Below are 16,721 nucleotides of genomic sequence, written 5' to 3' on the forward strand. Positions count from 1 at the left end.
TAGGTTTTCTCTGAGATCTTCGGTTTCCTCTGACACGCCAAAGACATACAGGTTTGTAGGTCAATTAGCTTGGTATTAATGTAAAATTGTCCCTAGTGCATGTAGGATAGTGTTAATGTGCATGTAGGATAGTGTTAATGTGCGGGGATCGCTGGTTGGTGTTGATTCAGTGGGCCGAAGGGCCTGTTTCCGTGCTGTATCTCTAAACTAAATGAGGATAAACTTTACAGTGTTAACACTTGCTCACTCTTCATTCACATCACTTGGTCAGTAACAACCTACAAGGAACTGCAGTTGCTGGTTTACCAAGGCAAGACACAAAATGTTGGAGTAACTCAGTGGATCAGGTAGAATCCGTGAAGAACATGGATAGGGTACCGAAGAAGGGTCTGAAGAAGCGTCGCGACCTGAAACGTCACTTATCCATGTTCTCAAAGGTTTGTGCGTTTCCAGCAACCTGGTGTTTAATTTATTCAAAAAGAAAACGGCGGGCAGCACAGTGGCGCAGCAGTAGAGTTGCTGCCTTACAGTGTTCGATCCTGACTATGGGTGCTGTATGAGTGGATTGTGCACATTCTCCCTGTGACCGTGTGGCTTTCCTCCAAGTGCTTCACTTTTCTCCTACGTCCCAAAGACATGCGGGTTTGTCGGTTAATTGGCCCTGAGTGTGAGAGAGTGAATACGAAAATGGGATAATATAGAATTATTGTGAATGGGTGATCAATGGTCGGTATGGACTCAGTGGGCCGAAAGGCCTGTTTCTGTCCTGTATCTTTCAATTAATCAATCAATCAATCAATCAATCAATTATTCATCATTATGGACTGATTGTACTTTCATCTACAATGTACATATAAATGCATTGTTTTTAACATAAGCAAAAGTTAGTTTTTCCATCAATACATTAGTTTTATACGCATGTTGTTATTTTAAGCTGAAGTGTTCACTATTGGTGGAATATAAATTGTGTTACAGGCATTCTTTAAAGATGTTATTGTGTAGGATGTCATGAATGCATTCACCGACATTGGAGCTGAAATGTCTGAATCTTAAGTATGCAATCAGAAGTGGAAAATGCAACAACATTCTCTCAAGAACTCAGAGTGGGTTACTGAAAAATAGGCCGAGAGAAATAATAATGCAAAGCTCGTGAAATGCAGCACTGATGAGAAATTTGAGGTGTAATAATTCCTTTATGAGCATTAGTCTTCCATCGAAAGCCACAAAATTGAGGTTATTACTTCCTGAGGTATTGCTTGCATTTATAATTTCCTCTGCATTCAACCAAACTGAATTATGAAATTTGATTCACACTTCTAGTAATTCGTCAATCCTGATTCAGTTACTCATTTCGCTCCTGTTTCATTCTGAGTTGAGTTGAGTTTAGTTTAGTGTGCCGAGATACAGTGAAAAGCTTTTGTTGTGTGCTAACTGGTGAGCGGAAAGGCAATACATGATTACAATCGAGCCATCCACAGTGTGCAGATACACGATAATGGGAATAATGTGAATAACGTTTAGTGCAAGATAAAGTTCTATCAAAAATAACTTGTGTAACTAACGTCAATTTGTTCAATTGATGAAAGCTGTAAGTATTTATAAATTAATCTTGTTGTGAACTACCATGAAAATGTTGAATTTTGTTTCAGGAGCACCAAGGGAGTATTCATTGATGTACGGAGTCTCTAGCTATACAAAGCTATTTTAAAGTGCGTGGATGTATTTCCATCATCAGCATATCACAATATAATTGTTTTTAAACTCATAAAGCTACCTATGTCAGCTTTAAAAATATATAATTATGATAATTCATATCCTTTATTAATTATTTGATGGTGATCCAATCTTCATTTATGTTCCGTAAAATGATTAAAAAAATGATTTTGTGCTACAGCCAGCTGTTGGTTGTCGAGGATGTTTCCAGGATTCGAGAGCCTGAGCTATTGGGAGAGGTTGGGCATATAAGCACTTTATTCTGTGGAGCTCAGGAGGACAAGGTGTGATCTTGTAGAGGTATATAAAATCGTGAGGGGAATAGATGGGTTGAATGCAGTGTCTTCTACCCAGAGTATATGAATCAAGACCCAGAGGACGTAGATTAACGGTGAGAGAGGAAATAACTTTTATTCACACAGAGGGTAGTGGATATATGGAACAAGCTGCCAGAGGAAGTAGTTGTGGCAATACTCTAACAATATTGAAAAGACATCTGGAGAGGTACATGGATATGAAAGGTTTAGAAGGAGATGAGACAAACGTGGACAGGTGTGACCACTATAGATGGGGTAATTTGGTCAGTGTGGGCAAGTTGGGTTGCAGAACCTGTTTCCATGCAGTATGGCTCTGATGGTTGAATCGCAGTGATCAGATTGATGTGACACAAAGCAGCAATCAATTCCAGAGGTTGCTAATTTTTGTTGCCTTTTTTGTTGCTTTCTTGGAAGTCTGCTGCAATGATTAAAAAATCCATGCCAATACGAATGGGAAACACATTTCTCCAATATCAAAACAACTAAGTTCTTAAACTTCATATTCTAAACTTTGACCAATGGATAAATGCCAACATGCCAGGTGAATGCCTTATAGAAACATCGAAACATAGAAAATAGGTGCAGGAGTAGGCCATTCGGCCCTTCGAGCCTGCACCACCATTCAATATGATCATGGCTGATCATCCAACTCAGTATCCCATCCCTGCCTTCTCTCCATACCTCCTGATCCCTTTAGCCACAAGAGCCACATTTAACTCCCTCTTAAATATAGCCAATGAACTGGCCTCAACTACCTTCTGTGGCAGAGAGTTCCAGAGATTCACCACTCTCTGTGTGAAATTTTTATTTCTCATCTCGGTCCTAAAGGATTTCCCCTCTATCCTCAAACTGTGACCCCTTGTCCTGGACTTCCCCAACATCAGGAACAATCTTCCTGCATCTAGCCTGTCCAACCCCTTACGAATTTTGGAAGTTTCTATAAGATCCCCTCTCAATCTCCTAAATTCTCGCGAGTACAAGCCGAGTCTATCCAGTCTTTCTTCATATGAAAGTCCTGACATACCAGGAATCAGTCTAGTGAACCTTCTCTGTACTCCCTCTATGGCAAGAATGGCTTTCCTCAGATTTGGAGACCAAAGCTGTACGCAATACTCCAGGTGTGGTCTCACCAAGACTCTGTACAACTGCAGTAGAACCTCCCTGCTCCCATACTCAAATCCTTTTGCTATGAATGCTAACATACCATTCGTTTTCTTCACTGCCTGCTGCACCTGCATGCCTACTTTCAATGACTGGTGTACCATGACACCCAGGTCTCGTTGCATCTCCCCTTTTCCTAATCGGCCACCATTCAGATAATAGTCTACTTTCCTGTTTATGCCACCAGTGGATAACCTCACATTTATCCACATTATACTGCATCTGCCATGCATTTGCCCACTCACCCAGCCAATCCAAGTCACCTTGCAGCCTCCTAGCATCCTCCTCACAACTAACACTGCCCCCCAGCTTCGTGTCATCCCCAAACTTGGAGATGTTGCATTCAATTCCCTCGTCCAAATCATTAATATATATTGTAAATAGCTGGGGTCCCAGCACTGATTTTTGTTAGATTTTGAAACAAGGTTCTGTTGTTCTGGTGGGACTGATAAACAACGATGACGAGTCTGCCTACAGGGATGAAGTCCAAAAACTGACCATCTGGTGTACCAAAAACAACCTGGTACTAAACCCATCAAAGACAAAAGAACTTGTCATTAACTTCAGGAGGAAGAGGAGAGAGGAACCTGCTCCCTTATACATCAAAGGAGACATGGTGGAGAGAGTCAGTTCCTGGGAATAAACATCTCCCAGGACCTCAAATGGCAAATGAACACCGTCACTCTCGTGAAGAGGTCTCATCAGCGGCTGTATTTCCTAAGGTCTCTACGGAGAGCTAACGTCTCACAGCCGCTGCTGCTGTCCTTCTATCGATGCGCCGTGGAAAGTATCCTCACCTATGGAATCCTGGTGTGGTTTGCCAGCTGTACTGTGGCTGAGAGGAGGGCGCTGCAGGGAATTATAAAAACTGCGCAGCGCATTACAAACGCTAACCTGCCCTCCTTGGATGACATATACAAGGCGCGATGCTTGCGCAGGGCCATAAATATCAAGAAGAACACATCCCACCCTGCCAACCACCATTTTACTCTGCTACCCTCCAGGAGGCGATTCAGGTCTCTGCAGGCTCGCACTGGTAGACTAAAAAGTAGTTTCTACCATTGTGTGATAAAAGAGATTAACTCCAATAGTGAACACTGGGAAGCAAGAAGTAACTTCGAGGAATACCGCTAAATGTTTTAATCTCTTTTAAAAATGTATTTATATTCTACTATTAACTGTACATATGTGCATTGGTGTCGTGTTGTATTTCTTTTAACGGAGGAGAAGCAAATGGAATTTCGTTGCTCAGTTTTGTGCAATGACAATACACATATTCTATTCTATACACATATTCTATTCTATTCTATTCTATTTAAATTATGAGAATTTACTATGGCTTGAGAATTGGTTTTGATAATCAGAAAGGGCAGATGATTACAAATGACAAGAAAATCTTTACCCAAGCTATTGAGCAGTCAAGTACTGTAGAAAATCAAGGGATGGGGGAAAAAGCAGGAACGGGGTACTGATTTTAGATGATTAAGATTTTAGATGATCAGCCATGATCCTATTGGATGGCAGAGCTGGCTCGAAGGGCTGAATGGCCTACTCCTGCACCTATTTTTCTATGTTTCTATGAAAAGCTTTAAAAGGCACCTAGGTGTACATTTTCTGTTGTTCATAATATTCAAGCCTTTGTTACACTGCAAATTCTGTTGAAAAGATACTCGATAATTCATAAATATTAAGCAGATATAATTAGAGCAATTTAAACAAATTAAACAGATGGGCTTAGTGAAGGAAGTTATATTTCAATTAAGATAAATGTAGGAAACATCTAATGAAGTGCACTATTGCAAGTGATTGGGTTAAATCCAACTCCATCTGGATATGACTAGCACTGTGATGCAATAGTAATTATAATTGTTCAGTTGCAATAATTTCCATCATTCTGAAACCGTTCTGGTACGTCAGAGAAAGTAAAATTTAAACACAACGTGGGTCAACGTGGTAGCTCAGCGGTAGAGTTGCTGCCTTACAGCACCAGTGATCCGGGTTCGATCCTGAGTATGGGTGCCTTCTGTTGGGAGTTCGTACGCTCTCCCCGTGACCACGTGGGTTTTCTCTGGGTGCTCCTGTTTCCTCCCGCACTCCAAAGTAGTTCAGATTTGTAGATTAATTGGCTTTGGTAATATTGTAAATTGTCCCCAGGATAGTGCTAGTGTATGGGGATCGCTGGTTGACACGGACTCAATGGGCTGAAGGGCCTGTTTCCATGCTGTATCACTAAACTAAACTTGCGAAAGAGTGAATCACATGGAGGGTTGTGAATCTGTGGAATTCTCTGCCTGTGGAGGCTAATTCTCTGGATGCTTTCAAGAGAGAGCAAGTAAGAGCTCTCAGAGATAGCGGAGTCAGGGGATATGGCAAGATATAACGGGGTACTGATTGTGCATGATCAGCCATGGATTTAATAATGGAAATTCATGTTTGACTAATGATCAGGAATTTTTGGAGGATGTAACAAATAGAATGGATAAGGGAGAGCCAGTGGATGTGGTGTATCTGGACGTTCAAAAAGCCTTTGACAAAGTCCCATACAAGAGATTAGTGTGCAAAATTAGAACACATGGTATTGGGGGTAGGGTATTGATAGAGAACGGGTTGGCAGACAGGAAGCAGAGAGTAGGAATTAACAGGTCCTTTTCAGAATGCCAGGCAGTGAGTAGTGGGTGCCGTAAGGCTCTGTGCTGGGACCCAGTTATTTACGATATATATTTACGATTTAAATTAGGGAATTAAATGTGACACCTCTAAATTATCGGATGACATAGCCTGGTGGCAGTGTGAGCTATGATGAGGATGCTATGAGGTTGCAGGGTGACTTGTATAGATTGGGTGAGTGGGCAAATGCATGACAGGTGCAGTACAATGTGGATAAATGTGAGGTTATCCACTTTGGTGGCAAGAACAGGAAGGCAGATTATAATCTGAATGGTGTCAGATTAGGAAAAGGGGAAGTACAACGAGACCTGGGTGAGCTTGTTCATTAGTCATTGAAAGTAAGCATGCAGGTGTAGCAGGCAGTGAAGAAAGCTAATGGCATGTTGGCCTTCATTGCATTTAGGAGCAAGGAGGTCCCACTGGGGTTGTACAGGGCCCTGGTGAGACTGTACCTGGAGTATTGTGTGTGATTTTGGCTTCCTCATCTGAGGAAGGACACTATTGTTATTGAGGTAGTGCAGCGTAGGTTCACCAGATTAATTCTCGGGTTGACGGGACTGACATATGATGAAAGAATAGGTCGACTGGGCTTGTATTCACTGGAATTTAGAAGGATGAGAGGGAATCCTATAGAAACATATAAAATTCTTAAAGGATTGGACAGGCTAGATGCAGGAAAAATGTTCCCTATGTTGGGGTAGTCCAGAACCAAGGGTCACAGTTTAAGAATAAGGGTTAGGCCATTTTGGACTGAGATGAAGAAAAACATTTTTCACCGAGAGAGTTGTGAATCTGTAGAATTCTCTGCCACAGTGGATGCCAATTCTCTGGATGATTTCAAGTGAGAGTTAGATTTAGCTTTTAGGGCTAAAGGAATCAAGGAATAAGGGGAAAAAGCAGGAACGTGGTACTGATTTTAGATGATCAGCCATGATCATATTGAATGGCGCTGCTGGCTCGAAGGGCCGAATAGTCTACTCCTTCACCTATTTTTTGACGTTTCTATGTTTCTATCCCAGTTGCACTGTACCCATGCCATAAGCTCATCTGCCTTACCTGTCAGGTTCTTTGCATTAAAGTACGAGCAGTTAAACGAACCCTCCTTCCTCGCTACCTGCCTTTCTCCTGTCTATTCTGTCCTCCAACCTTTCTCTCACCACCCTCTATACCAACTAAACTCTCACCTGCCTCTGTCCTATATGAGATCCCACCCCCCAGTCCATCTAGTTTAAATCCACCCGTGAAGCATTAGCAAAAGTACTTATCTTGGAAAGTCTAAAATTTAGGATCTAAATAAGAAGTAGCATAAATGCAAGAAGCCCCTTTTCTCTGGATTCTTGTATGAATTTGAATGTTGTTAATATGTTTAGTGAGCTATAGGCTGAAGATACCTTGGGGCAGTGTAAGCAGCAAAGAAATTTCCACTGCACAATATTTTATTGTAAACTTTGAGTAAATCAATTGCATGTAAATTGCCTTGAAAAAAGTAACTCCACACCGGGCGGCACAGTGGCGCAGCAGTGGAGTTGCTGCCTTATCACGCCAAAGACCCAGGTTCCATCCTAACTACAGGTGTTGTAGGATAGTGTTAGTGTACAGGGATCCCTGGTCGGCATGGACTCAGTGGGGCGAAGTGCCTGTTTCCATGCTGTATCTCTAAGCTAAACTAAAATAAACTAAACTAATCTTTTGTTATAGTTGTCTCAAAGTTTTCAGGAACATTTATTGTACAGAGAATGTCTACCATTATCGATGATCTAAACTTATTAAAAAATGTGATATCCTAAGAAGACGGAATTCACTTCAAGAGATTCAAAGAGAGGGATTGTAAATAAGTTTACATCCAGAATGCAATCGATCAATTCCCAAAAGTAAACTAGATTTAATATGAAAAACAAAGTGAAGCTGAATAAGGATTTATTTATAGATCAGTTATATCCCTTCACTAAATCTCCTAACCCTATATACCATGAAAGCCTTGAAATGAAATGAAAGCCATGAAATTTCATGAAAGGAGCTAAGAAGTATTATCATGCAATTTATGCCAATGTGTTGTATTTGCAAACCAATAAAAAAAATCTAATTTCCAAGATATTTTATGAAATCAGTATCTCCTAAATTTGGGGCAGCACAGTGGCTCAGCAACAGGGTAGCTGCCTTACAGCGCCAGAGACCCAGGTTTGATCCTGATCACGAGTGCTGTCTGTATGGAGTTTGCACGTTCTCCCTGCGACTGCCTGTAATTTCTCCAGGTGCTCCAGTTTCCTCCCACATTCCAAAGACGTACAGGTCTGTACGTTAATTGGCTTCAGTAAAATCATAAATTGTCCCTACTGTCTAGATAGTGCTAGTGTACGGGGTGATCACTGGTCGTTGAAGGGCCTGTTTCCACGCTGTAGCTCTAAAGTCTAAATTAATAAAAACAAGTTGAATCTATACTGCTTTGCTAATGTTGGAGGCCAAAGCTCACAAAACACGACCCCTGCATTGCAACCCTGTTGAATTAATAAATGAGGTTTGCAAATATTATATATCCTGACATTACATAGTTTTGGATCCATACCTGTAGATACTGGCACGAACGCTCTTGCTGGCATGTTTCAGATTTCATGAGAGTTTTGTTGTCAAGATTCATGGAAGACTTCTGATAAACCTCATGGGCTCGGCTCACGGTTAAAGTCGACGACCACGAGCTTTTCTTCATGATTTGGGCATCAACGTTCAATGGGATATTTACACATGTCGTGCACTTCATGTCGTTATTGCCGCGGGATGTTTTCATCGTCTGCTCACTGATGGTATTGTAAGCTTCCATGAAGTACTGGGACACCGAGCGGTCAGGGCATCGGCCCACGGTCATCACGTTCGTCGGCCCGTGATAAAGGCAAACGTCGCCGTCCAAGTTATCATCCGAGCTCCACCAACTTGACATGTTCGATTTGTTCTTCACCTCCGACTTCCTCTCTCTGCTCTTGCTGCGCTTCCCCCGCTTGGGAGCGTGCACCTCGTCGGGATTTGCTTTACCACCGTTCATGTGTCCCCTGGCGGGACCTTCCAGGGAGTGGGACTTGGTGAACAACTTCTGCACCGAGTGGACCAGGTGGCGTATCCTTCCCGGGCTCTCGCTGCGGTGCTCCAGGGCCGCCCGCTTGTACTGCAAGGTGTGGAAGCCATCGCGACGGATTGGGAGCTGCCTCTCAAACTGGTCCAGGAGGATGGGGGGAATGCGGTTGATTTTATTGGAAGTGGGCGCAACCGCCAGGGCGCATTCGTCCTTGAGATCGTGGTGCGAGCTGTAATGTCTCCTGGGGAAAGTGCTGCTGGACGTTTGGTCATTGAGTTGAACCGTGCAGTCCGAGTGAAACGAGTTCCGCTGGGGGTAATAGCCATGGTCCCCAGGGTGGGAGTCGACTGGGCTAATGAGGTATGGCTTCCTTTCCTGTTGATGGGAAAGTGGATCATATGAGAGGTCACAGTTAGCAGTATGGAGGTGGCCCCGGCTGCTTGATAACCCTTTCATTCTTGCACCTTAGACTGTCCCTCAGTCATTTAATAGTTGTAGTTATTATCAGATGTCTTGAGAAAGCCCTAAAAAATTACAAAGGGAAATTACCAGTCAGTAATGTGTTGGTTCTGCGATTAAAAAAAAAAACTAGCATTAAATTTGTGAAAATATTTTCAATCTCCTCGACTCCCAAGCAAATGATTAGAGATGCAATTAAAAAAAACCTCCAGCTTATCTGTATTCAATCTCCTTTCCATTGCAAAGTTCACATTATTTTGTTAATCAGATTTCAGACATCAAGGTTTAAATTATGCGGAGATCAGTAGTTCATTGTTGCACATTTTAATAGTAACTCTTCATTATTGATGTGATTTAAAAAAAACATTAATTTTCCTGTGCATTAAAGTCCCCGCATTCATTAGAGTCACTTCAACATTTTACTATCACTCTAAATTGAGCTCTCATTGGTAAATTATGCTCTAGACTGTCAAAGAGAAAGTGTATTCTCTACATCCACCTGGTCAAGATTGTTCAGGGTTTTCCATTCAATCATATTATCTCTCTCTTCTAAACAGTGCTGCAGTTCCATCAGAGCTTCACTTAGTAACATTATAACTTCTTTTCCCGTTTACTCCATTTACTCCAGCTTTCTATGGCAATGATTCACCAACGTCTGACTAAAGAAATTCCTCCTCATCTCCTTTCTACAAATATGTCCTTTTATTCTGAGGCCATGCCCTCTGGTCCTAGACTTTCCCACAGTGGAATTCATGGCCACAGATTGCTGTGGATGCCAAGTCAATGAATATTTTTAAGACGGAGATTGACAGATTCTTGATTATTATGGGTGTAAGGGTTATGGGCATGTCTGGAGAATTGGGTTGAGAGAGAAATGTAAATCAGCCATGAATGAATGATGGAGTAGATTTGATGGACTGAATGGCCTAATGCTGCTTCTATAACTTATGAACTTATGAACTTTTGAGTTACAGGCTTACATGAGCTAGCACATGGAGCAGCCATATTTCTATTCTGTACTTAATATGGGTTTGTGCCAAAATGACTTGGACACTAAATTTTAAGTTTGAAGAGAGATGACAACATAAATCTTGTTACAAATAATGTAGTAATAGTTTGCCATTCTTGCCTGCATCTTCCATCAAGGCACTGTATGCAACATGAAATGAGCAAATGACACAACAGGGAATATTCTTTTGATGGTAGTTTCATGAGTATTGCCATGGTTACCGAATGGAACACAGTTGTTATTTCCAAGTGATACCAGTTTCATGAACGCAGGGTTCTGTTATTAGTGATGCTTCATTATCTCAAGTCTGATTGGAAAACATTAAAGGAACAGCAACATTATGAAACAGGTGTTATTTTCCTATTGCAGAGTCACGTAATATAGAGTAGTTACAGCACTGTGATTAGCTACATCAATACCCTGCAACTTTGCAAAACATCAGGTCAGACGGTGCTCTTAAATCAAGACTTTTGTAGGAAAGGAAAAATAAGTTTAGTTTAGTTTAGTTTAGCTTATTGTCACATGTACCAAGGGTACAGTGAAAAGCTTTTGTTGCGTGCTAACCAGTCAAAGAAAAGGCTATACATGATTACAATCAAGCTGTTTACAGTGTACAGATCAAAGATACGGGGTATAACATTTAGTGCATGATTAAGTCTGATAAAGTCCGATTAGAGATAGTTCAAAGCTCCGCTGAGGTTGATGGAAGGGTCAGGACCACAGTCAAGCTGGAGAGAGGATGGTTCAGTTGCTTGAATCTTGAGGTGTGCATTTTCAAACTTCTCTACCTCTAGAAGGGAGAAAAGGGAGTGTCTGGGGGTGAGACTTGTTTATGCTGCTGGTCTTGCTGAGGCAGCGTGAAGTGTGGATGGAGTCAAAGGGGAGGTTGGTTTGCGTGATGGTCTGGGCTGTTTTAAAGATTTCTACTGACAACACCTGTTTAGACAGTAAGTTCCAGATCACATTTCTTCATCAATTCACTTCAACCATTGAACGTTATCTCTAAGCCAAGGCCGTTTTTGTCCATCTTTGCACAGCGCAATTAGATCCTTGTTTATAAAAGGCAATCTCAGTCTGATTAGACTCTCCTTGTAATGGATAATTCCCCAGCTCTAGCAATTTACTTGCAAATTTTCTCTTCACCCTCTCTATTGGTGTCAAATTCTTGCAGCAACTGGTAACTAAGGTTTCAATGCAATTCCCACATGAACTCCCTGCTCTTAATATGATTGATTAAGCCTAATATTCCATGTGTCTTTAATGTTGGTTACATCTCATTTTGGCTCAGTGGAGATGTACCCCAAAACCCTTCTGTTCGCTCACACTTTCTATTACTTGGCAATTTATCTTTTGTTCCTTCAGTTTCTTTGCCCATTGGATATAATTATATTTGCTACTCTTGAACCACCTATTCAGTCCATTGATATCTTCTGCAGTATACGCAATGTATCTTTAAACATGGAACATGCTATTTTTGTTATATCTGTGAATCTGCTTTCAGTTTTGGATTACACTTTATTTTTACCCGAACGTCTAAACATTACCACTGAAAAATGTATGTGCCATATTCAGATTCAGATTCAGATTCAAACGTTATTGTCATTGTGCAGTCCACAGTACAGAGACAACGAACATATGACGAGCATATGAGGACAGATGCAGGCTTATCAGTGATAATTGTGAGGATTACTAGCATGCAATGCTTAGACAGGTTCAGTAATTAGAGATTGAATATAATTACTTGAAAATGTTGATATGAGAAAAATAGGTATGATTAAAATATTATCATATGTGTGCCTATTGCAACTTAGCACATGGAGCTAACATGGGCAGTCATGGTGGCGCAGCGGTGGAGTTGCTGCCTTACAGTGAATGCAGCGCCGGAGATCCGGGTTCGATCCTGACTACAGGCGTTGTCTGTACGGAGTTTGTACGTTCTCCCCGTGACCTGCGTGGGTTTTCTCCGAGATCTTCTGTTTCCTGCCACGCTCCAAAGACGTACAGGTTTGTAGTTTATTGGCTTGGTATAAAAATTGTCCCCAGTGGGTGTAGGGTAGTGTGCGGGGATCGCAGGTCGGCGTGGACTCGTTAGGCCGAAGGGCCTGTTTCCGCACCGTATCTCTAAACTAAAATGTAGATCAGGGAACAACGAATCACATTAGCAAAATCTTAACATCTATTTTTCTTATTTTTAACTTCAAGGTGTTTTACAAGTCACCAGTCAATTTTATTTATTGTCACGTGTACCGAGGTACAGTGAAAAGCTTTTGTTGTGTGCCAATCAGTCAGTGGAAAGACAATGCATGATACAATCGAGCTGCCGACAGGGTAAAGGATAAAGGGAATAACATGAATAACATTCAGTGCAAGGTAAAGTCCAGTAAAGTCAAAGATATTCCGAGGGTCTACAGTTGCTCAGGACTAGGCTCTAGTTGTTGGAAGGAATGTTCAGTTGCCTGACAACAGCTGACAAAAGCTGTCACTGAATCAGGAGGTGTGCTTTTTCACACTTCTACACCTTTCGCCCGATGGGAGAGGGGAGAAGAGGGAGTTGCCGGGGAGTTGCTGGGGAATGTCAACAAATCATCTTAATTTTCTCCTTCTGAAGCTCCATTGTTAGTTTTCAATAAAGCAAAGCAAAGGACGGACATCATTCTTGGCAGATAGTTCAACTACACGAAGCAAAACCTTTTCATGATGAAATCATTATTGTACGTTCATTATTAGTACACTGTGCAACCGAATCACCCTACCACTACCAGAGAGCAGTGCTGAACTACTATCTACTTCTTTGGTGACCCTTGGACTTTCCTTGATCGAACTTTGCTGGCTTTACCTTGCGTAAGTTATTCCCTTATCAAACGTTACTCCCTTACACTGTAGATGGCTCGATTGTAATCATGTCTTTTGTGCTGACTGGATATCACGCAACAAAAGCTTTTAGCTGTACCTCAGTACATGTGACAATAAACTAAACTGTACTTATTTATTGATTAGTTTTGACCTCCAATGTACAGATTTTCTCCACATGCTTGGCGTTTCACAAAAAAACATAGATAAAGCAAGTAGAGGATAAAGATAGACACAAAGTGCTGGAGTAACTCAGCGGGTCAGGCAGCTGAGATTGGAAAATAGAGGTATGAACAGGTTATGAAAGGTATAGAGAGGTACTGGGTTGTGGTTAAAGAATGTAAAAGATCCTATGGACTGAGCATTAAGAATGAAACCCCGGAGGTACAAAAGGTTGCAGATGCTGGAATCGTGAAGAGAAAACCAGCTGTTGGAGGAACGTAGAAGATCAAGCAGAATCTATATAGGGAAATAGATGATGTTTTGGGTCAGGATCCTCCTTCAGACTGATGGAGTAGAGGGGAGAAAGCTGATCGATGTGAGGGGAAGGAGTGGGACAAGTGATATGCAGAATTGGGTGAGGAGAGGCAGATAGGAGGAAGAGGAGGTGGAGGTAGTAACCAAGGCTGGAGGTGATGTGGAGAATACAAAAGGGAATTGATGTGTAATCTGATAAGGAAGGAAGATAGGGAATGAAATGTAGAGGGAGGGATAGTGGGTGGAATGGGGGTGAAGGGGGGTTAGTTGTGGGGAGAGGGTGGGAGGAATGGGGGATCCAGTGTAGGGAGGGATAGAGGATGACTAGATGGTGGCAGGGAAATGAACTTGGTGACTGGTTAAAGAGAAATGGAAGAAAGTGTGCATGGGGGTGGATGAAAAACTGGGTAGAGATGAAGGGGATGTGGGGGCGGGGGTTGGAGAAGTCAGTATATATGCCATTGGGGTGTAGGCTACCCTAGTGGAATATGTGGTGCTGTTCTTTTAGTTTTGTCTGTGGCCTCACTCTGGCAATGGAGGAGGCCAAGGACAGAAACATTGGCATGGGAATAGGAAGAAAAATTAAAATGTTTTTATTAGAATGAAACCTTATCAGTTCCTGTCATAAATAAGAAAGCGATGAAACACCAAGTCAAATCAAATGCTGCAAATGAGAATTACAAAGATATTTATCAGAATATATTCTTAAGGTTACTTGACTGTGGTTTTGTCTGCAAATAAACTGTACTTATAAAAACCGTTGTTAACCGTAATATCCTTGCTGTATAAATGGTATCTTATTGTGAACATCCTCTCTTTTATGTATTAAAAAGATCCAACTGATGATTTCATGAAGTATTAAAATAAGTACATTGCCAAGTATTAAAATTAGGAACTAATCTCTGGAAGTTGAGGATAACAATTCAAAGGGTGCTTTATTGGACTCTTTGGTTCGATAATCTACTGTTGATTTTTTAGTATATTGCACCGAATAAAAAATGAAATGCATTAAAAGATTAAGCAATTTCATAGTTTTAATCTTGGCACTGTACCTCCAATGAATTAGACAGGGTTCCTTGCATTTTTGCAATCTTGTTATAGAGTTAATGAGATTGGTTTACTGCTAATGGTGCGTCACCACAGAGCAGAAATGGTACATTTGTTTCTGTTCTATTTTAGTATTCAAAGTCTGACAGCATCCAGCTGTTAGAAAAAGGATGCTGAAGTGGAATCTGATAAGGGGAGTGAAAGGTAGAACGGGAGGGAGGTATAGTGAGTGGAAGGGAATGGATCCCAATCAAACCCGGGTCTCTGGCCCTGTAGAGCAGCAACTCTACCGCTGCGCCACTGTGTCACCTTGACTCTATGACTCTATCACATGCAGAGATGTTCCCCTATCTTGTCACAGGCCCAAATACCCTGATTTAACATAGAAACATAGAAAATGGGTGCAGCCATTCGGCCCTTCGAGCCAGCACCGCCTTTCAATACGATCATGGCTGAGCATCCAAAATCAGTATCCCATTCTGGCTTTTTACCCATATCTCTTGATTCCCTTAACCCTCAGAGCTAAATCTAACTCGCTCTTGAAAACATCCAGTGAATTGGCCTCAACTTCCTTCTGTGCTAGATAATTCCACAGATTCTCAACTCTCTGGGTGTAAAGGTTTTTCCTCATCTCAGTCGTAAATGGCCTACCTACCTCTTATTCTTAAACTGTGACCCCTGGTTCTGGACTCCCCCAACATCGGGAACATTTTTCCTGCATCTACCCTGTCCAATCTTCTATGAATTTTATACGTATCTATAAGATACCCTCTCATCCTTCTAAATTCCAGCGAAATCAAGCCCAGTCGACCCATTCTTTCATCATATGTCAGTCCCGCCAACCTACGCTGCACTCCCTTAATAGCAATATTCTTCAAATTATGGGACCAAAATTGCACACAATACTCCAGGTGTGATTTCACCAGGGCCCTGTACAACTGCATGACCTCCTTGCGCCTAAACTCATAGCCTCTCGCAATGATGGCTAACATGCCATTAGCTTTCTTCACTGCCTGCTGGACTTGCATACCAGCATGCTTACTTCCATTTGAACACTACATGGTCCCGGCTTCAAGATTACATAGAAACATACAAATATAGAAAATAGGTGCAGGAGTAGGCCATTCGGCCCTTCGAGCCTGCACCGCCATTCAATATGATCATGGCTGATCATCCAACTCAGTATCCGGTACCTGCCTTCTCTCCATACCCCCTGATCCCTTTAGCCACAAGGGCCACATCTAACTCCCTCTTAAATATAGCCAATGAACTGGCCTCAACTACCTTCTGTGGCAGAGAATTCCAGAGATTCACCTCTCTCTGTGTGAAAAATGTTTTCCTCATCTTGGTCCTAAAAAAAAATTTGCCCCTTATCCTTAAACTGTGACCCCTTGTTCTGGACTTCCCCAACATCGGGAACAATCTTCCTGCATCTAGCCTGTCCAACCCCTTAAGAATTTTGTAAGTTTCTATAAGATCCCCCCTCAATCTTCTAAATTCTAGCGAGTACAAACCGAGTCTATCCAGTCTTTCTTCATATGAAAGTCCTGACATCCCAGGAATCAGTCTGGTCATCCCAGGAATCAGTCTGGTTGAAGATTAGAACTGCTCGGGAGATAAACCAGTGACAGTGAGGGACTGATGTTGAAAGTATTTGCCCTGTTTGCAAATTCCAGGACAAGACAATATAACGTTACAGGTAGACCTGAACCTTTCAGCAGTGATGTTAGGAAGCGATTCTACGTACAGTGGAGAGTGTCAACTTGTACCTCTCCTCCACAATAAGACAACTATTGATTTTAACTGCAGATAGAAACAAATTATTGGAGTAACTCAGCGGGGCAGGCAGCATCTCCAGAGAGAAGGAATGTGTGACGTTTAGGGTCGAGACTTTCCAACACATATTAATTTTAACTCTTCTCTTGAGAATCGTCTGTGAATGGTCCCGCACAAAACC

The 16,721-nt window shown here is 41.8% G+C and overlaps 1 protein-coding gene across 3 annotated transcripts in view; it reads right to left on the bottom strand.

Moving 5' to 3' along the window:
* The window catches only part of dlgap1a (discs, large (Drosophila) homolog-associated protein 1a), a 648,178-nt gene that overhangs the window by 165,818 nt on the left and 465,639 nt on the right, over positions 1-16,721 (bottom strand). For 2 of the 3 annotated variants that reach the window (XM_055634211.1, XM_055634209.1), the window contains exon 6: positions 8,422-9,446. In XM_055634211.1, coding sequence (XP_055490186.1) covers positions 8,422-9,378 — 957 coding nt within the window. In that variant the 5' untranslated portion in view covers positions 9,379-9,446. Of the gene's footprint in view, positions 1-8,421; positions 12,239-16,721 lie in introns of those variants that run through there. The other variant, XM_055634210.1, reaches the window with a different exon arrangement.

This window comes from Leucoraja erinacea, chromosome 4 (assembly GCF_028641065.1).
Source record: "Leucoraja erinacea ecotype New England chromosome 4, Leri_hhj_1, whole genome shotgun sequence".
Classification (NCBI taxonomy): Eukaryota; Metazoa; Chordata; class Chondrichthyes; order Rajiformes; family Rajidae; genus Leucoraja; species Leucoraja erinaceus.